The sequence below is a fragment of the Nomia melanderi genome, chromosome 14 (assembly GCF_051020985.1).
Source record: "Nomia melanderi isolate GNS246 chromosome 14, iyNomMela1, whole genome shotgun sequence".
NCBI classification, from domain to species: domain Eukaryota; kingdom Metazoa; phylum Arthropoda; class Insecta; order Hymenoptera; family Halictidae; genus Nomia; species Nomia melanderi.
Window position 1 is genome coordinate 6530169 of NC_135012.1, and position 22343 is coordinate 6552511.

Below are 22343 nucleotides of genomic sequence, written 5' to 3' on the forward strand. Positions count from 1 at the left end.
CGCCGGCGACGACGGCGTACGGTTAGGGGGGTCGGTCGTGGCGGCCGGCGCCTGCGTGGTGCGCGCGACGCCCGCCTCGCCCCGCCAAGCCGCGCTCGACGCCACCCGATTACGCCGCCCTATCTTCACCCCCTCGGCACGGCCAGTGATAATATTGATAAGGTCCCGTGTCTCTTTCCGACACCGTGCGCTCCTTCCCTCTTCGTGCCGCGTGGAATCCATGCCGGATGCACCGCGCCGGCCCGGGAGAGGGGAAAGCCGCGGATAATGTGGATTCTTCGGGATGAAACGGCACCCGGGAAAATTATCGCTTTAATTATTGCGCTAGTTTGCCCCCGTGCTTTCTTCCTGTTGGGAACCGGCGGAGACCTGAAATACGGCGTGAAGCTTCGACGGCGATCGAGGGAGTAAGGATTGATCGGTTAGGGAAATATTTTTGGCCTTTTTCAGCGACTCGGGACTTTTCTGTGAGCGGATTGTTGCCGGTCTGTGTTTAATTTGATGTCTTCGGTTTTTATTTCACGGTTTTTAGTTTTGTTGTAGGTTTCTCTTGTGTTGGTTTATTGGGTGATTTGGTTTCTCGTAGAGGGGTGAATGGGAGGTTGGTTTTTTGATGGATTTTGCGTGGTATTTGTTTGCGAGCGGAACTACGGTTTATGTTGGACTGTGGAAGCATAGAACTTTGGGATTGCTGGGTACTGAACGGAAAAGGCCGTTTATATGGCGACTGGTTGATGAAAGACGGGGAAGTAATTATTGTTGGAATGTTTGTATGTTTATGACACGCGCGTACGAGAGAAGAACGGTCGATCAATTCTCCTGTGAATAGAATCTTTGAATAAAAGGCACGTTGCCTTCGACGGTAATACCTGGAAATTTGTCTGCGGAAATTTGAATTTGCGTCAATAATTTGCACACTCCTCCACTTACATATATTTACATACATTTACACGATATTAACAATTACTGCTATGAACCGAAAACCTAATTTCTAATCGGTGCTGATTATGCTTTCAACGGTTCCACGGGTATTTTTGCCCGCGGTTACATAAACCACTGGGAGAATGGTTCGGTCTTCACGATGAGGGAGGAATAATTAAACGTCGATTCAATAATTTAAGGGTACGGAAATTGGCAGCCGCGTCCGCTTTATTGTTTATTTTATTGAAACGACCGGTCGATGCGTCCCTCGTGCGACGACTACCGTCCGTTTCCATTTCCAGGCGTCGCGGTCGGGTTTTGTTGTAGATCCCGTTCGAACACGAGGTTAATTATAAATCGTTGCGAGCCATCGCGTTCTAACAAAGAACGCGCGCACAAGCGTGAATTAGCTGTCGCCGCGACAAACGGTGACCGTCTTTGCGAGCAGGATCGCATTTTGCGAAACCGTTCGCGGTTATCGACAGCTTTCCTATCGTTCGGACAAATGAAATCCAGTAACAACGACCTCCGAAACAAAATCATTGAAATCGGTGGAACATTCTTTGCTAAATGCTAACATGATTTTCCAATTTCCGCCGTCCATAACAATAGCAACGTAACAGTGGATACCTACACATTTATATTATACCGTGACAATCTTAAAATCAATAGCACGAAAAGTATAATTGAATTGCGTGGGACTGTAGCTTTGTTACCGATTCTATGTGTCTATTCATATTCGACAGAATGGTTCGCTAGTTTTGGACAAAATGTTAATTCTACATTCGTTCAGAAAGATGTAAATTGGGATGAAGGATATCGTATTCCAGGTTTAAATTGAAATTTGAACCAGGGAGAAGGTGCCGAAGGCATTATCCATCGATGACACTCTCTAATATTAATGTGTCGGCAGTTTTAGTTTGATTTTCGTTTTAAAAACAGACCGACTTAAAGTGCACTAGAAGGAAATTGCCTGAACAACCGTCGGCATGAACGTAAATCAGTTTTATCAGATAGAAGTTGACTGGATCCATTGCAGGTATCTGAAGTTCCCAGGAATTTCAAGCGGAATACCACCATGACCAGCGAGAGATCCAGTTAAACAAATTCTTGGACAGTGATCAATTAGAAACTACATTAGACTAATAACACAGACTGCGCATACGAGGTATGCTTTCGTTTTTGTCACCGACGAGGGACAGCGTAATATTGCACATCTATCTTTCTATTACAGGACCAGCCTCCAGAAACCGTAAACCCATAGTTCATTACAAATCAATTCTGTACGAAATAGTAATAAGGAAATCGCAGGACATTTCGTTTAAACGTCTGTAATATATATAAATTGATAATATATTACAATAAACAACATCGATAATATATTACACATATATTAAAGAACATGATACAACATAAACTTTTGTCGTATGAATAAATATTACCTTAATATTCATGAATAAAGCCCACGAGGTGAACGCACTATCCTTGTAATGAGTAAGACAAGGATCGTACTATAGTGCGACAAGGATAGAGAATTTCAGGAGAAGGTAATAGTAGCGCCATCTAGCGGTAGAGTATCTGGAGAGTTTGTCCCTATACCCGCAATGTGTAAGAGAAGGACAGAGACAGTGTGCGACAAGGACAGAAACACTGTTCCCAGTGCTACCAACTTTGGAAAAGCATCTCATCAGTCCCTGGTACCTACTCGTGAAGCATGATGACCAAGGAGGTATCTGACAAGGACAGACTTATGCGTTTCTTCGTGTAAGACAAGGGCAGACGAAAAGTAGCGCCATCTAGGGGTGGCATCACCGAACTTACTTGCGCTATGTAAATGATAAAAAACAACCAAACTGCCGGCGAATTCATTAATAAATCGATTTCCACGATTGATTCCTTAACGTTTGCAATTGAGGATCATAGAGTGGCTCTTTACTTACTTTTTTGTATGGCTTTTGATAGGATTTTGTATCGCATTAATGATTTATTAATTGTTATCCGGGGCCATGTCGCAAGATAACCTATAACTTTTTTGACAGGTGTCGATTAAATGGTTCAGTTTCGATCTTAATAGGTATATGTGATGAACATTTGTGATTGAAAAAATTACAGCGAACGTACTGGAATATTATATTAGCGGTTTCAATCATATTTGAATTGTAATTAATGAGTTACTAATGATTTTCTGATGGGTGTATGCAGCGTAATAAGTGTGACGACGCATCGACAGATGATTGGTGGCGCGAACTATTGCGACCACGCTCAAACTTCTAGCCAAATAATTGTCTCCGTCAAATCATCTCCGTCCTTGTCGCACTCAGTACGCTATATATGCCCATCGGAAAATCGTTGTTAATTTATTAATTACAACTCAAACGTGATTCAAGCTGCTATTGCAGTCTTCCTACAGGTCTGTACTAATTTTTCCAATCACGAATATTCACGACTTATGCCTATTAATTGAGATATTAATGATTTACTCGGCACCAGTCACAAAAGTTTTTGGATATTTTGCGACATGGTCCCGAAAAACAATGAATAAATAATTAACGCGGTACAAAATCCTATCGGTAGCCACATAAGAAAGTAGCGGAAGGACCATTCTACGATCCTCAACTGCAAACGTTAACAAATAATTCGTGGGAGTCTACTTATTAAAAAATTCTCCGTCGGTTTTGTTGTTTTTACATTCCATAGCGCAAGTAGTTCGCAGATGTAACCGGCAGATGGCGGTACATTTTGTCTGCCTTTTTCTTACACCAACAAGCGCGTAAGTCCATCTTTGTCGGATACCTCCTTAGTCATCATGCTTCACGAGTAGGTACCAGGGATTGATGAGATGCTTTTTCAAAGTTGGTGGCATGAGGATCTCTGTTGCTGTCCTTGTCGCACACTATCTCTGTCCTTGTCTTACACATTGTGGGTATATCTAAGAACTCTCCAAATGTTCCACCGCTAGATGGCGATACTGTCGCCCGCAACCAAAATTGTCTTTGTCTTACTCATTGCAAAATTAGGGAAAACGCCCGATTTTGCCCTCTATTAATAATTTTCAAAATAAAGGAAAGTAATAATTGTAAGTCTATTCCAAATTATATTATTATGTTATTAATTGTACTAATTGCGATCCTAATAAAAATACTGAGAGCAGGGAACCGATGATAATATTTCGATGCTTTTAATTCTGTCTTGATTAATTGCCAATCATTTCTTACAAGTTTATTCTTATTCATTGTACATTGTTGAAAATTCACATCATTTATGTATATATTTAAATACTTGTATATATAATATGCTAAGTTTCGAATACTTTAGTTCAGTTGTTCCATTGTTAGGTATTTATACTTACTATAACGCGTTTTTCTTGTACATATTTGTTGTCCCTTGTTTATTAACCCTTTACGCTCGGAAGTTTCTCACTAGTAATGTTTAACATATTTTGACAAGGCGAAGATTTCCATGAAATTGACTCGAAGGGAAATCAAAAGTACATTGAGGGACGAAGCTATTTTATTCCAATATTTCACGTACCGAGCCATTATACAAAGTTCAACATTAAATATCAGATTTTATAGTTTTACCGCGTCGAATCAAATGGTGATTGAGAGTCGCCTTCTGAGTGCGATGAGTTAAGTTTCTCTAGACCATAAAGAGAATATTTTGAGAAAAATAAAGTGCATCGATGTTCGACATTTATTTTAGAGGTAAGGTTTAAAAATCAGAACAGTCTTGATATTACATCGTATAAGGTATATTATTTATTATATCTTATTTACATTCAACATCGTCTTGACAACACCATAGGAAAAATGTTTTTAGACACATTCCAAAATTTGTCGACATTAACTCTCTTATTGCATCTGTTGCGCTTTGTCGCATTGTCTTTTCTTTTTTTTTTTTTTGTTCATTTTCGCACATACTTTTTCTTACAATGAATCGAGGACACACGGTGGCGATTTCGCTGAACCAATCTGCTTGTGAAAACTCAGTTCGACGAGTATACATAAATTATGATGCGTGTACGTGTGATAGTTATGAATGCGAGCTATTTATAATATATACGGGACGGTACCTGTGTGCTTTGTCTTCTCGCGAATTCTCGATATAACGTTTCTTTACTTTTACATTTTCGTTTTCCCTGTTATTATTATTTCTTTTTTTTTTATCTTCTTTCGTATGCTTTTCGTTTTCGAAGCAGGTACATTGATAAAGTTCGCTGTAAAAAGACCGGTGGTGGCAGTAGAAACGGAACAAAAGAAAACAAAATGGAGGGAGAATGAAACGACGCGCCGCGTAGGTCGCTCACAGAGAAGAAAAAAGAAAAATGAAGACGCTTAACTAATCGATAAAAGACATAGCTGCTCGGAGACTCGACGATCGTATCTATGGATGCTGCTCCCGGTTTTCCGACCGTTCGTCCGTGTTATCTTTTCTGCCTCCTGTTTCACATTTTCTTTTGAATTCGTTACAACGGGCCCGAGCTTCTCGAAAACTCCGCGGTAAGGAAATAACTGCGTATTCTCTCTCATTATTTTCTTTCTTTCTTTCTTTCTTTCTTTCTCTCGTCCCCTTTCGCACGATTCTAGCAAAGGTAAATAGATAAACCTACGACAATTCGAACGTTCGCTTTAATTTAGTCAGATCTCTAAACAATAAATAAGGCTTTCTTTGCTTTTAATAAATAGTAGTACAGACAAAGTGTTACTCGAGTAAAAAGGTATTTAAGTAAGACAAAAAAAAGATAAGGGTGGAGGGCGGGGTCGGGGAAGAGTTGTGTAGCACGGGTTTCGGTTCGGGAAGAGGCACTCGGATGAATTCTCCCTTTTGGTTGCCCGTCATTGTATTTCATCGACGGAAAGAGGAAACGACTTGCACGGACAGAAATGCTGCAACTAACAGTAATGCTAATAATCAAACCAAAAAAAAAAAAAAGAAAAAGAAAAAAAAATAAAACAAATAGACGAACGAACCAATGGGGTTGACAACGATGGTGGGATCGAGGTTGACGAGGAAGCAAACCAAACATTCGTTTGCGCAACAATCGCAATTTTGATTTACGTTATTAGATATATCTCTAGTTTTATTTTCTATCGCTCTTCCTTCTCTAGTCTCGGATCCCCGTTTCTAGAAAATCAAAAAAGAAAAGCTCTTCTCGCGTATCATTATCGACTGGAGAGGGTTGGAGGAGAGGAAGAAGAAGAGAGAAAGAGACAACGTAAATACATCGACACGAAGTACGATCGAAAGCTTTGAAAGTGCAGGGCGGTCGGCGATAGAACGACTGAAGGATGGACACGAGGAAGAAGAAGAAAAAGAAGAAGAAGAAGAGAAAGAAGGGAAATAATAAGGAGGAGAATAACAGGAAGAATAAAGGGAAAAAGAGGAGATTGGAAACATTGAGAAGACTGCTATAAGCTGGATGGGGATAGGACAAGAATAAGGGATGGAGGAAGGGTCAGCCCGTTCCCTGGGCCAGATCGAAACTCGAACGACTGAAAAAGTGAAAATCGAAAAGGTCTCTCTCTAATAAGATATCCTTTACGCTCTAACTAATTATCATCTGCTCGTTTCGTGCCTACGATCGTGTGTAATATCGATAGAGATCTATGAAATCTAAATATTAAATCCGCTGAAACTATCGACATTCTCAAAACTTCAGGTCGCACTCGCAGGTTCGTCGCTAGACACAAATAGTTACAGCTTGAAAGAGTTCTTAAAACCTTTTCCGTTGGTTTGGCGGTGTTTGCTAGCGGGTCTCCCATCGAGCCGAGCAAAACGAAAGCTCGCTTTCCCCGCGTTCCTTGTTTTCGTTCGATTCGGCCGTCGGTTTAGTTTCCATTGGACGCGGTTCTGCTCGTTCGGCTGCGAGGCCGCGCGTCGCTCGGCGTGAGTCACCCCTCGCATGCACTTACACCTTACCCTCTCTTAACATTTTTTCCTCTCTCTCTTTCTCTCTTTCTCTCTCTCTCTCTCTCTCTCTCTCTCTCTCGTTCTCTCGCTCTCTCGCTCGCTCTCACTCTCTTTCTCTCTTTTTCATTTTAATACGAACATTTAGGAAGATAGCGCTATCGATAATTAATATCTTTCTGAAATTTGTTAACATTCTCTATATAAAAATCTGCATTTGCGTGTATTCGCTTATTGCTTCTTAAATCGTCGCCGTTTCTTTTCCTTTCCTTTTGCCGGTTAGCTTTCCGGGTTCTCGTTCTCCCTTGAACTCGGAGCGCTCGCGGTCGCCGCGCGGCGTTCCGCTCCGTTCCGCACGGCCGCACGACCAACTCGAGCCTCCAGGACCTTCCATCGCATTATCCGAACGCGAACGGAACGGCCTCGAGTACGAATCTTCTATTAATCGAGAGGCTTCGACGCGCGCGATGGACCGATCCGAACGAATCGGGCCGAGCGGTGCTCGGCCATTTTGTTCCGAACTCGGATCCCTTTCAGTCTGTTTCCTTCTCGTGGCGCGTTAGGCCGAAAGAATGGTCCTTCAGCGATCCACCGCGGGCCCCGAGCCTCGCCACCTATATTCCTATATCGTAATTCGTTAAATTAAGAATAAAAATCGCCCGTGGCCCGGCGGACTCGCTCGGAAAAGCGTCTTCGATCGCTCGGCGACGCCACTGTGTTCGAGCTTCCGACGAGCGTCGTTCGTCTCTCGACACGGGTGTCTCCCGGGTCGTCAACCGCCCGGGAGCGCAGTCTTTAAAATCAGCGAACGCGGGTCCAACGAGGTACAGACCATTCGTCGCGACGAAACGAGCCTCGAAACGAACCACCACTCGTCGCGATCGTCCCGAAGAGAATCTATCGAAAATCGTTTCCCTCGCCCCCCGACTCCTCGTTCTCCGGCACTCGATTCGTTTTCACGTTTCGCTCGCTCGCCTCTCGCGATACGTTCACTTGATATGTTCACGTTGCCGGGGGACGCGTTCCACGGTTTCATCGGCACCTCTTCCCCTTCGATCGTCTTTCTTAATAAAAATCTAGCCTTCGTCGCTTGCGCGTACGCGTAGAAGGCTCCCTTTCGAATGTACTCGCGTTTTCGTTTCCTACCACGCACACGCTCGCTTTTCTTCGCTCCGATCGTTCTTCATTGGCACATGTTTCGTTTCTCGTTCGCTCGCATCTCGTCGACAGGTACATACGCGTACAATACACGTAGCGCGGAGCGGGTCGTGACACGATTCCGTTCCGTCTCGTTTCGCCGCGCGCTCTTTTCCGATGCTCTCGCTCGTAGACGACATTCCGTCGACTATCGAGTGTATTCGCCGTGGTCGGTGTACATTAATGATGAAAGATTCGTTGCACAGGATGCAAAACGCTGCGTTAGGCTCTCACTTCAGTCCTCGACTCTTCTACACGGATGCTTGTTCGCTAACGTTAGTGCCGTTCCGTGGGAGTACGCGCGCGACGATCGTCAGGATCGACCGATCGCGTGCTTCCTCCGCTGATAAATCTACTCGAGGTTCATCCCATCCTTCGCAAGTTGTATAAATAAATAGTACGATTCGTAGCAGCGTGTACTCGCCAAAGATCGCAAACGTCTCGCGGGTCACTGTCGGTAGTTTCGATGACGCGCCCGTTCGCACTCGATCGGAAATGTTTGATTATTCGTTTGAGCGACACTGAACTCAGCTATTTTAAAATAATGGCAGTGAACGTTTCAGCTTCTACATGAAAATAAGGCAACGGTCGCAAAACAATGGATTGCGAAGTCTTTTATTTTCCCGTCTTCTTAAACTGTTGCGAGCGGCAATGGATTTGGGCAACGGTCAACGGTTTGCGAGCACGTTAGGCGAGCACACGTCTCAAGAAAGCATACAAATTAAACATCGTCGGTTATAAACTAAAGATTCATCGGCGAAGAATCACGCGTCCGCTCGAGAAGCTTCCGTCGATTGTTTTCGCGGCCAGTTCCCGGAGATCCTCGAACCGTGGAATCGAGGCGCAGTGCGTGGACAGAGTGTTTAGGCCGTGGTGTTCGCGCGATGGTCTGTAATCGTTCAACGACGTGCTCGCGGTTCACCGGCTCGATTGCCGTCCGACGCGGACGGGAACACCGCGCGGAATGTGTGTGTATTTGTGGGTCCGTCAGCTTGCGTTGTACGAAACGAGGGTTCGCGGGCGAATGCAAAACAGAAAACCGTTCGTCGGCGACAACGGAAAATTGGGTAGGCTCGTCGCGCGCGAAACCGTCGTCGGCTGCATCGGCGCGTGAGCAAAGATTCAGTGCGTCGGACCGGGATACTCGACACCGGCGAGCGTTCCTTTCGCTCCCATCGAACGGTCCGACTTCCGTCGGGCTGTCTTTACGATAGATTGCGGTCCCCGTCGCATCGAGCGGAGTTTCCGCGGGTGTACGTGTTCGTTAAACATTACGGCAGTGATTAGACGGCGGCAGTTCCGGTGTCCCGCCGCGAGACACCTCGTTTGCTCTAGGAAGAGAAAGGGGAATAGTCGACGCGGCCGACTCGGGTTCGTTTAGGCCGTCGCGGCGTGCATACATACATTATCTACGGATTGATCCCGTCGCGAGTATTGTACGTCGCTCATACCGGTCGAGAATCGACGGTTCGCTGGCCAGGACTGATGTCGCATGGCACCGATTCACGGTCGCTGACGAGTCGTTGGGGAGGAGACGAAAACCTGACGGTGTTCCATCTCGAGGGAGATGAACCTCTCTTTCTTTCTCGCGCGCACATCTCACGCACAATTTCTATCTCTCTCTTTCTCACACTACACCTCACACAGCCACTCTCTCTCTCTTTTTCACGCTCAAACTCTCACACTCTATCTCTCTCTACCTCACACGCACACTCTCACACTCTCACACTCTATCTCTCTATCTCACACGCGCACTCTCACACACACTCTCTCTCTCCCTATCTCTGTCTCTTCCTCGCACGCGCACTCACATACTTTTTCTTTCTCTGTCCCTCTTTCTTCCTCACACGCACACTCTCACACTCTCTCTCTATCTCTCACTTTCTCTCTCTCTTTCTTCCTCTCACGCTCTCTCTGTATCTCTCACTCTCTCTCTCTCTCTCTCTTTCTTCCTCACACGCACTCTCTCTCTCTCTCTCTCTCTCTCGCTGTTTCACGGGCACTCGAATGGCCGGTGGAATGTGTTACGGTGCTTGTTCTCCGATCCCTCGACCGATTCCTCATGGCGTTGGCGCCGAAACGGTTGCTCGCTTTCCTCGAGACACGTCTGTCGTCCTGACTAGGATGATACCGGCCCGCTTGGATCGTCGTCCCTCGATGGAACCTCGACGCGAGAGAGATCGGGACGCCAACGCCCGGCTTCCGTCGATCCCCGGGGATCGACTGCGCGACAATCGATGCTGGTCGTTTCCGGGCGCGCGCGCCGGTTACACGAGAAAGCCCTGCGAGGTTGCGGACATCTGCGCCCGCAGTGCCGTCACGCTGTTCATGATCTTCTTCTGGTGTCCCACCAGCGTGACGCCGAGCGCCGTCAGCTCCTGAACGGTGACGCGGGCGGCCGCCTCCAGGGTGGTCACGCCGGACCTCTCAAAGCTGTCCGCGTACCGGGACATCTTGATGGAGGCCAGCCACTCGCTGACCGAGGTCAGCTGCGTCAAGTCCACCGCGTCCGGCGCCAGTGGATTGGTGCCCCTGTCGAGAATACAATGTTAGACGGATCTGATCGTCGACTCGTGCGAGTTTTCGGGGTTCGGAGGTGTTTGGGCTGGGCAAAGGAGGGCCGTGAAGGACGCTATGCGAACCAAAGACCTGGAGATCTGGAGAACACCAGGGATCTACGGGCCGTTGATCGGGTGTCTAAGGAGAGGCTAGCGGAAGAACGTAGGCTGGACATTGTCGATCACAGATGTTTCTGTTCGATGATCCTCTCTATCGGAGGACTAATGCCTACGTTCTTACGCGTTTCATCGCCAAAGTAACTCGTCTTCTGGTAAAGGAACCGATCGTTCCGATGTTGGCAGCGAACCGTGACTCGTACACGCTGCCCTGGATCGGTTCGCGCGGGGAAGAGCTAGATACCGAGATACGTATGTACACAGATACCCATTAGTTGGAACGGGAAAACACACAGAAAAAACGTTGAGTGCCCTGCTCGCGGAAAGGCTGGCCGTGACTTCTGTCTGGATGGTTCTTGATTGGACACTGCTGATCTCGCGTGGACACGGTGCAGCGGTGTTTCCGCGAGCAGAAACCGAATTCCTGATAAAACAGAGTTGCTTGGTTAGGGTCTAGGGGTACGAAGAAGCGTGAGTCGAGTTTCCAGATAGTCTGCTACTTCTAGAAGTTCTTTTTACACGGTGTCGTTCACTCGGATCGAACTTTTTACGGGTATTGTACGGCATCAAATGGATCTTAGTCTAAGAGGTTGGGGGCGGGCGGGGGTGGGTGGCTGGGTGGGGGTCGATAAAGTATCTTTATGTACACTTGGAGATCGTGACTAGGCGGGTTTCCGCGACCGCGCCCGAATTCTTGGGCCGATCCGCGCGTTATTCGTAACGGGCGGCGACGTTGCGTGTCGAGAAACCTCGACAAGCGGCCGACCGGTGCCAAGAAGATCGAAGGCCGGGCTAGGTCGCGGAAACCCGAGTCCCGTTCGTGGATCGTTGCCGACGATGCTGTTGGTACGAGAGATCGATGGTGATGAGAGTGAGACTCGCTAATGGCGGCAACGAGAGTAACTAATGACGGTGTGATCACGGCTCACGGTATACACAGATTTATTCGGATATGTATAGATATGTATATATATATTTATTAGCTGGACGTACGGTTACGTAGATACGTGAGATATGGATATAATGGTGCGTACGAAGCAAGCAGTGCGATACGAACTAAGAGGGTACAAGCAGAGCAAATGCTGTCTACGTGGCAGCAATACTCGTGGGTGAATCCAACGTGGCTGAAGGAGCGACGAGCCATTAAACGTGTAGCTGATACCTCTTATCGCGGCCAAGGGGATCGTGAAATTTGAAAATTAAAAGATGAAAACGCGATGAACAAAAAAACAGTGGCACGATGAACATGAAATGGCTCCTGGCTCCTCGGCCGTAAATCGTACTTTGTTTACTTGTTTGGTCGACTGAAAGCTGTTCTTGATTTTTTACCTTTTCCTCAAATGCACGTTGGAGGATGTCGACGAGGCGGGTGGGGGTGGGGGTGGAGCACCCCTTTCCCTGATTCTGACAATTGTTAGCATTTGTTAGTGCGATGGAGGTCACACACTGAGGTGTGTGCTTTGCGTGTGTGTTTCTTTCATGTGTATCGTGTATCGCGCGTGCACGTTCTGCCCCTGTGTCCCCGTGTTCCTGTAACCGTGTGCTTTCCGTGTGTGTATATGCGTGAGTGTTACGTGTCCTTTGGCTCGCGTCTCGCGTACGGCCCGTTTTCCCTCTCTCGGTTTTTTTTCTCTCGAGCGTCCCGCGTGCTTCTGCGAAGCTCCTTTCGTCGCGATTGTCCACGTATATATTATCCTGAGGTAATTATCGCGCGCGTCTGTACGCCGCCTTGATTCGATTCGATTCGATTCGATCACCGCGACCGAACGCGCCGCCTAAGCTGATTGTCCGTTTCGATTCTGCGCGTTCTCTCTTTCCCTCTGTCTGTCTTTCTATTTCATTTTTCCCCCGTTCACTTTAACGTTTAACGTACCGGTACTTTACGTATACCCATTCCGTTCGTAACCGGTCAAACAACCGGTTATGAAACAACGATAAACAAGCCGGACAATCGATGATGGAAAGCATCGATATAATAAAGCCTTCTTAAACGAACGAAAGAAACCGTTGAATTTTCAATCGTTGTTCGTAAAGGGTTATTTGACCGGGCACCGTACGTTCAACGTCAACGTCGACGGATCGATCGGAAAATCGTTGGAAAACTTCGTCGTCTCGAACGAACGCCGCAAACTAGGCCCCCCGCACACTTCGATCGATCATTTTTCCTGCAATGGTGTTGCGCAACGTATACGTGTACCACTACTTTTTTTTTCTTTACGATCGACTTTTCGAAGTTTTCTTCCTAAAAGGTAAGTGTACGCGACGCGGTGTGCTCGCGACGCGGTATCATCGATTAGCTCGGCGTGGAAACACGGCCTGGGCTGTCTTCTCTCCTGTTCAACGGTCTGCACGATTTGTCCGACGTTTCGTTTGGTTTTCCTCAAGTAAAAAAATACTATTCTAATCTGGTCTCGAACGGTCGCTCGCACGATATTACATGCTAATAAGTCTTTGCAGTTTTGTTTCATTTTTTTTTTGTTTGTTTTGTTTTGCCGTAAAGTCGATGACGTCAATAAATACTACATACATATATACATATAGATCTCCGCTGTTACCTCTTTCATGTTACGTATACGCGTGCGAGATGTATATGTGTATATATATATTTATAATATATATAATATATATTACGTATATCATCAAGAATTAGAAAAACATCTGAAAGACTATGACTGCATTCTCGCGTTCAACACGTCCCGCGGATAAAATCCTCCTACCGTGACTTAAGCCACGGGCTTAAGTCCTCCCTCTCAACCCTATATTGCTATTCGTTGGTTCGATTCGTCCTCTATAAATTCTCGTTAACTCTACGAAAAAACTGGAGGGTACATATACATATATAGCAATGTATTCATATATATACTCTCTGAAAAATTTTCCATATAAATCCCTCTAACTAGAACCATAAATATTCTCTACGCGACATCCACGTGGCAGCTAGAAAAACCGATCGAATCAATTCGCGCGTGGCGCGTTTGCCCGAACGATCGCGATTAAATCGGAAAAAGAGTGGAGGGGGGAGAGAAAAAGGAAAAGACTCTGTCTGCGCGCTCATTTCGACGAGCAACAATAATATAAGCTCCACGTATCGCCGCGAAATCTTTCTCTAAATTGAATCGATACCGATAATCGGGTTTCAATCGAGAACAAACGTGATCCTCTACAAACGGCTAATCCGCTACCATTCTTACGCGCGCCTAGTACGCGCCCGCCGAAACGGAATAAACGATCATCCTAAATTTTAACTATACTCGCTAAACGCTCGCGAAACGTCCTACTTATTATGTCCCGTGTTGGCTCCCGGAGGAAGAGGTCCTCACGAGAATTTCCATCGCAGCTAGGATAGGTCCATTGCTAGCGACGGGCATTTCAATCTTTCGAAGCAGCTCGACCTTCTCGAGTCTGTCGAAATTAGAATCATTTCGAAAGGGATTCTATGTGCTCGAACGTTCGAATATCTAGGAAGTCTTGAATTCGAGCCGAGCCTCGGTAAACCAATTTAGGCTCTAAGTTTCTTTCAAGCTACGCCTGCGACGTTTAATTTGGCAGGAGTTTCGGGACGACGGCGTTACGAAACTTCTGGATAGATGGGACAAGATAATAGAACAGAATGGGTCGTGAGTAATTCAGCAACATCGAACACAAAACGCAGGAAGCCTATTGTGTATTAACGAAACGAAAGAATCTTTTGGCACGGTCCGATGCAAGAGCCGTTCGTATCGAGGTCGACTGACTCGAATTCAAGACGTCGAAGGCAGTCGAGGATCGGAAGATGTCGAATCTTGTTCGAAGCGATTCGAATTTCTCGCCACATATTCGAAAGGATTCGAAGTGTTGATATCCCTATTCGCTATTCGTCGGACGAGAGCCGCGCGTCGAACGTCGACGGACGGAAAGAACAGACAATTCGAACCTGTTGATCCAGTCCGTCGACAGAGAGACGATGTTCGATCTCGTGGGAAACCGACAGTTGCTATCCCCTTGCGGTCTTTGTTATTGCTAGCGAAAGAGGAAGGAGAAGGGGACTGTCTCTCGCGGCGTTTGAAATCGTCGCGCGGCTTTCGTCCTGGAATAAGATGGCGCGGGCCGAAGTCGAGCAACGAGAGGACTCTTTTGTACTCCTGGTTGCCGGCTGAAGGGGCTGTTAACGCTGCCACGGTCGCCTCTCGATGCGTTCAGGAGCTTCTTCAACCCCTCGTCTTGTAATTTCTTCGATAAGCACGCTCGCGAGAATTATTTTATCCTTAATAATTTCCTAACGGCAAACGAGCTCTACGTTTATCATGTATATATCGCTAACTAAAATTTAAATACTCGTACTCGTATTAAATTCGATTTCGAATCTTCACCATGAGACTCGGTGTTACAATTCTAGGGGTTGAAGATGATTTCTAACGCATTTCTTAACGTATCTACCTGCAGCTATCGAACAGTTTATCGCAAATTACTAAAGTAGATTCTAAGTCTCTAGAAAGCTTGTGAACCTTTTGCCCACGGGGATTCTTTAAAGTATTCGAAACCTTCGGAAGAATCTAAATTATATATCAAAGTATTAAATACTAGAAGAAAAGAGAATATATATACTATATACTAATCTTTGTTGTTTAAACGATTAAAATGTTCGTGTGCAACTTTGCATTCCAAACACGAAACTTCGATGTCGCCAAACCGACATTCGTCCTGAACGGATTGGCAGCTGTCCGATAGACGAAGCGTTAAGATCAACGCGACCGTAGCAGCGTCGGAACAGCGTGAAAGGTTCCGCTGAAAGGTTCCTTCATCGGCCGACTTCTTCTCGCGCGGCTAAAAAGATCGGACGAGCGGTAGGCGCCCGTCCAAATGACGGAAGGTGAGAGAGCGGTTGCAAAGAACGGCCGGTTTTTAACCGAAATGCGTGAACGGGACCCAATTGGGGTAAGTAAGCGGTGGCTGCTGTGGCAATGCGTGTGTCGTTGCGTGTGTGTGATAGTGTAAGCTACGGCCGGCTCCTGGTGGCATTACTGGAACGGCAATCGTCGACTGGGCTTGATGGGCCTGATGGCCGACTACGTCTACGAACTGGCCGGTGGCCGCGGCGGCTGGAATCACAGCGGCCGCTGCCGCGACCTGTGCGGCAGCCGCATGGCTTGTGACATAGTATGGATTGTGTGCAGGTGGCCTCACGCTGTTGTTGTTGTAGGTTGTTGTTGGAGAGTTGTAGATTGGTGGTAGATGGTAGTTGTCGCAGTTGCGTTCGGTTGCAGTTCGTAGTCGGGTACCAAAGACACCACAAAACCAAAACCACAAAGAATTAGCCCAGAAAAAAAGGGACTTCGTCGCTGGGAGAAACTGAAATATCTTTTTCGTTTGTTTCTTGGACAGGGAGGAGAGAAAGAGAAAGAGAGAGAAAGAGAGGGAGGGAGAGATGGAGAGAGAGAAAGAGAGACAGAAAGAGGTAGAGAGAGAGAGAGAGAGAGAGAGAGAGAAAGAAAGAGAGAAAGAGAGAGAGAGAGAGAGAAAGAAAGAGAGAAAGAGAGAGAGAGACAGAGAAACAAGGCAGGCGGGGGGTACAGAACAGGTGGGAATGGAAAATCGGTCTCATGGACCGATTCATCGGCGTGTCGAGCCTCGAATAAGAGCCATGGAATCGATTCCGAGAACCGGATGCCACTGGAAACAACGCGAAGCCAGTGGTCCGTTCCGTTCGACCGAAAACGCTTTCACCGTTCCACGGCGGCGGCGTTCGTCGCGCGACGAAACGGCCCACGGGGCTTTCGTGTGAAATCGAACGATAATCGATTGGTCCCGCGACAACCGATTGGTTCGTTTTGAATCGAGCGGTCCCGTTACGCGATCGTTTTTCTCGGGTTACGGAGAAAACGTGTCTCGGGCTCTCTCGCCTCTTGTCTCGTTTCATCTTTCTTTCGTGTTCTTTTTTTTCCCCCCTTTTTTCCGTGGTCCGGCGCGGTCCTCGTAACACAGACGTCTTTCTCGTATTCCTTATTAACGATCGGTCGACGATAAAGCGGAACAAGACGTCCGACTCTCGAATATCGTTTGATCTCGCCTTTGTTCGCCTTTTTTTCGCGTTGTTCGCGGTGGAAATAAGTGGCGGGCGGGGGAGAGAGGCGGAGGAGGAGCCGAAGAAAGAGAAGGACGAGACGCGGGAGGAGGAGGAGCTGGTCGGACGGATGGAAGGACACGACGGAGGGCGTCGAAAGGGTAAAGGGGATCGAGGATTACAGAAACGATAAGCGCTAAAGCGATAAAAGCTCTCTGAAAGCCACCGCAGTACGATGCGCACTTTTCGTCGTTCTCTTGAAACGCGAACGGCAAAAATTATCCCGCGAGAATGATCGCGCCAGAGACTTTCGTCCATAAATTAATTTTCCTCCCAGCAAAAAGCGGAGACGGAAACAGTGCGTGGAAGTGGTTAACACCAGCAGATCGCTTTTCGTTGTTTCTTTCTTTCTTTTTTTTTTCTATTGTGTTCTTATCTTTTCTTCGACGGTTTTTTTCATCTCTTTTGCACGCGCGTTCCAAAGGAAGTTAAAAGCCGTTCAAAAGCGTAGAATCTCGCGCGCAAAGCCGCTTGTTAGCGGCGTCGCGCGAGTTTCGAAGCGGTATCTCGCGACGTCCGCGTCGGATCGACCGGATTACACCGCGTCGCGGCAGATTCGCCCGGCAAAACATGTGCTGCAAACAAGTGAGAAAAAAGGTAGAACGTCCAACAGAAACGTCTTCGCCGCGGATCTTTCCGGCTCGTCGCACGCGTTCGCCCGTTTCCGCCCGAAATCCCCGGGCCGGAGTGTCTCCTCGCGACGATCCGATTGAATTTCGATGCAAAAGAGAACGGGAAGCGAGGAAGCGGAGGCGCTGTGCCAAAATCAATTTTGACGACTTTCGAGCTACGGGAAGCGTACGAACTGGAAACGAGAATCGGACTACAGAAAGATAGAGTTCGGAGATATAAAAAAAAAAATATAGAAAAAAAATACACCAGTGTTCGGACAACCAATCGAAGGAATGCGGTTTCCGAAACAATGAAAAATGAGACAAAAAAAAATACGGAAAAAAAGAGAATGTGAAAAAGGTGCGAACGAGAATCACAGTCCAGTACAGATCGGATTATTACGGATATATATATATGTACATATATATTGCCCGCTTCCAGTAATGCCAATCAGGTCGAGGTATTTTTCACGACGCCTCGAGCGCGTCGCGCGTGCGGACGAAAAATCTGTCTCTGTCGGGTTTGGTAGAGCGCGCGCACACACACAGATTCTCGTAAAATGACAATTATCCTGGACGGTATCATTAACAGTCGTATATGTACGTCGTTCAATGGCGTGACATCCTATTATACGAATGAGCAACAACATATCAAAGCCCAGTCTAACAGCGTACGTGGAGAGCGCAGAGCGGTGTGAGCTTCGCAAGTATTCAGCGAGAGAACGGAAAAAACCTTTGGCTGTCGAGAGAAATTAATTTATGGACACGAAGTGTGAATAAACGCGTGGCATGCGGCATGATATCGTGTTAAGAGATGATGGACGAACGATTCGATGGGGGCGGTTAGGAGAGAGATGTAAACTCCGCCGAACGTTTCGGCCGCGATTAGCCGATCGCCGCGCGGAATAGAAACACAGACCTCGATAAAACGCGTTGCTCGCGAGACCATCGAATCGTTCGCGCGATGAACAGGCAACGACTCTTATCGCGGACCGTTCGTTAGTCCGTAAACGGTAACGCGAACCTGGATAGAATAAAAAACGCATCGTTCGCACGGGTTAGTATCGGCGCGACGCGATGCACGCGCGAGCAACGCGGAGATTTGCGCGAGAAAGACAGGACGCGACGCGTGCCGCGGACAGATTTCTCACAGCGAGGAAGGATTGAGACGTTTACCTGTTCTGGGCGATTTTCCTGAGCGTCTCCGGGCTCCGGATCAGCTTGTCCAAGGTCTGGGTGAGATTGGCGAAGGTCGGACGATGGGTCCGCTCCTTCTGCCAGCAGTCGAGCATTAGCTGATAGATCGCCTCCGGGCAATCCATCGGCGCTGGAAGCCTGTATCCCTTCTCGATCGATTTGATCACGTCCTGATTCGACCAGTTCCAATACGGCCTCTCGCCGTACGACATCACCTCCCAACAGACGATGCCCATGCTCCACACGTCCGAGGCGCTGGTGAACTTCCGGAACGCTATCGCTTCCGGCGCTGTCCATCGGACCGGAATCTTTCCACCCTTTTCATCGGAGTAAACGATCTTTCAAGATTCGTATGCTGAATCACTCGCGGTTACTTGGCGAGACGTTCGAGTCTCGGCTTTTTTCGAGTCGCTCTTGCAAGACGATGGCTGGGTCCGTTTTAAAACGTTCACGATTCGGTATACATCGAATGGTTCATAGAACTGGAGCAATTTTCCAAGCAGAACAGGAACTAGACCAAGATACTTCTCAGCGATTGTTCTTTTAATCTTCCTACATCTCATAGATCTAACAATACTTTTTAAAATTGTTGTTAAACTATTAAACCGGTACTTTAAACTTGCCATCCAACTTCTTACGAAACATCGTCTTCCAAGAGTCAAACGAAAGTCAAAACGAAGAGAGAACCCAAAGGTGCACATAAAGCGTCCCTCTCGAGTCGTTGCTACTCACCCTAGTCGTATACGCTCCTTCCGTGGCGCTCTCGATCTCCCTGCTCAGTCCAAAGTCCGCGATCTTGCAAACGAGGGCTGCGTTCACGAGGACGTTCCTCGCCGCCAGGTCGCGATGAACGTAGTTCATCTCCGCGAGATACTGCATGCCGCTCGCGATGCCGCGCAGCATGCCGACCAGCTGCAGCACCTGGAACTTGCCGTCGTTGGCGCGCAGGAAGGTGTCCAGGCTGCCGTTCTCCATGAACTCCGTGATGATCATCACCGGGTTGCTCTTGGTCACGACGCCTTGCAGGAATATCACGTTCGGATGCTCGAACTGGCCCATGATCGACGCCTCGGTCAGGAAATCGTTGCGAGCCTTGTCCGCGGAGCCGGGCTTCAGGGTTTTGATGGCTACGTCGATCTCCGTTCGACCGTCTGGCGGCAGTTTCAGTTTTCCTCGGCAAACGTCGCCGAATTCACCGCCACCTGTGAAGAGAAGACGACGAGGAGGGTTGGTAAAAGGTGTTGGCAAGATGGTTTTCTAATTTGGTTGACAAGAAAAGGATCGAAGCGTACCTATGATGGCTTCTATCGTGATGTATCCCGCGTCGATCTCGCGAGCGAATTCTCTGACGGCTTGATTCGGATCCTCGTAGGTGTGAGGATCGACGTAACTCCTCGCGCCCGCACCACCGGCGCCTCCAGCACCTGCGGCGGCGACCCCCACTGCAGGTGTGAACAGCGGCGTGGTCACTGCAACGTCACCAAAACAGAGTTCATTATATTAACACGAGGGCCGGTGTGTTAAATTTTGACGGAATATCGGAGCGTTACAGGGCAACACTCGCTCCGTGCCTGAGAATAAAACCGTATCATCCCGTGAAAACACTCACACACCCTTCCTCTTGTAAACGAGACTCATTGCGCTCAAGAAACTCAACGGAAACTCTAATAGACAATGTCATACAATCAGAAAAGCTAGAACGCAAGTGAAGATCTGTTTTTCTAGAGCTGACTAAGTCTCGTCGTTGAATCCCGACTAAAGGTTTGTTTCTAACGCGCGTCGACGGGCAAATCTTACAATGTGCTCCGTCTTAGTGACGCTTTATATATATATATATATCTATAGATGTTTATATTTATATAATGTATATAAATATAAATAATATATAAATATAAAAAGACGCAACAACGAGAGATCGAATGCATTTGTCAAACGATCTTCTCTAGCTGCGCTATGTTTGTAAATCGTCAAATGAACGCTATATATATAAATTTAAAAAAAAAGAAAAAACAGGTAAACTAAAAAGGTCGCGCATAACCAATTCTCATGCCAGAGCAGCAATTCTCGCATGCCTAATACGCCAAACGATCTCAATCAACGATGCATCGGATTGAATGACGTTAGCCGCGGCGTACCGAGTACAGAGGATGCTCCGGTCGAATCGAATTATCTTCGTCGGCCCGTTAATTCACGTGTCCGCGACATGGATCTGCGACCCAACTGAACTGAACGTGCGCTGGCGCGAGCGAGCGAGCTAGCTAGCTAGCTAGCTAGCCTACGCTACGCTCTCTCCGCACGAGACCGATTAATTCAAGTTCCACCGGAACATCCAACATTTCCCGCGTGTCAACGCTCGGAACGTTTTACGGAACGCCGATCGTCCGGTTCGAGAGATCGGCCGTCCGGCTGAAAAAAAGAGAACGAGAGAGAGAGAGAGAGAGAGAGAGAAAGGGATAGAGAGAAAAAAGAGAGAAACAGCAGACACGATGCAGTACGACAAACAGAATAAGAGAGAAGGAGACGAGCATGCTTTTTTTCTATCGTGCTTCTTCGTCTACGTGTAACATATTCAAAATGGTTAAAAGAGAGATTGAGAGAGACTGAGAGAGAGAGAGAGAGAGAGAGAGAGAGAGATAGAGAGAGAAAGAGAGAGAAAGAGGCAGAAAGAAAATCGAATGGTGGCTTACCAGCGGGTGTAAAAGTAAGAACAAAAGAGAACAGAGAGAAAAGTGGAGGATTTTCGTGCGGCAACGTGTCGTGTACGCGGGTGTCGGTGTTCGACCGATCGAGGAACGATCGTTCGCGCGCTTTCCCCGAACCGTCGCGCGTCGGTACTCGAGGCGTGTCTTTTCTCGTTTGATTTTTGTTTTTTTTTTTAACTGGGACTGAGTGAGGACTTACGCGAGGACTTGCTCTTGTTGTTGGTGTGGGTTGTCACAATCGGTGAACTGTCCATTTTGCAGTGCACTGTGAACAACACAACAACCAACACACTAATTGACAAAAACAGCAAACAAAAAGAAGCGGTGTGGGTGTTCGATGATGGAGCTGAGAATGAACGCGTGAACGTGGCCAGGCGAGAAACGGACAACGAAAGAGTGCGTAGGGACGAAGCGTGGCAACCATTCGAGCCCGATGGAACGAACTGCCGTTCGATTTTCGTTCCCTCCTCGATGGTTTCGCGCAGCTTTCGCCCCCGTCTCCCGCGACGATTGTTCGCGCGTCGCTCGCGCGAGTACGTGCGCGTTTCACTGTGTGTACGCGCGCGAAACAACGAAACGCAAACACGAGAAAAACAACAAACGCACACGAAAGAAAAGAAAAACAGATGTATACGTGAATAAAACGCAAAAAACAAGGGGGGAGGGGAACAAAGAACGACAGAAGAACACACGAGTAAAGTGAAAACGAGTGCAGCGGCAAGTGACAACACACTAACAACAGTAAGCATGCAGAATGGTAAAGACACAGAGTATACGCGTCGCAACGTAGGCAAGCACGCGAAACGCGAGCACGCACGGCTCTATCTCTCTTTCTCTTTCTCTCTCTCTCTCCCTATGTCCCTTTCTCTGTTCCTCTCACTATCTCTCTCTCACTCTTCCTCTCTCTCTCTCTTTCTCTTTCTCTCTCTCTCTCTCTCTCTCTCTCTCTCTCTCTCTCTCTCTCTCTCTCTCTCTCTCTCTCTCCCTCTCTCTCTCTATCTTTTTCCCATTCTCTCCTCCTCACTCCCGCCGC

The 22343-nt window shown here is 47.4% G+C and overlaps 1 protein-coding gene across 12 annotated transcripts in view; it reads right to left on the bottom strand.

Moving 5' to 3' along the window:
* Positions 1-4669: 4669 nt before the first annotated feature.
* Positions 4670-22343, bottom strand: part of Eph (Eph receptor tyrosine kinase) — a 108242-nt gene continuing 90568 nt past the window's right edge. For 6 of the 12 annotated variants that reach the window (XM_076373644.1, XM_076373640.1, XM_076373645.1 and 3 more), the window contains 4 exons: positions 19901-20077; positions 19341-19810; positions 18588-18925; positions 14278-15864 (listed from right to left, as the gene is read on the bottom strand). In XM_076373644.1, the coding sequence (XP_076229759.1) occupies positions 15582-15864; positions 18588-18925; positions 19341-19810; positions 19901-20077 (1268 nt within the window). In that variant the 3' untranslated portion in view covers positions 14278-15581. Of the gene's footprint in view, positions 10558-14277; positions 15865-18587; positions 18926-19340; positions 19811-19900; positions 20078-22343 lie in introns of those variants that run through there. The other 6 variants (XM_076373649.1, XM_076373646.1, XM_076373648.1 and 3 more) reach the window with 3 other exon arrangements.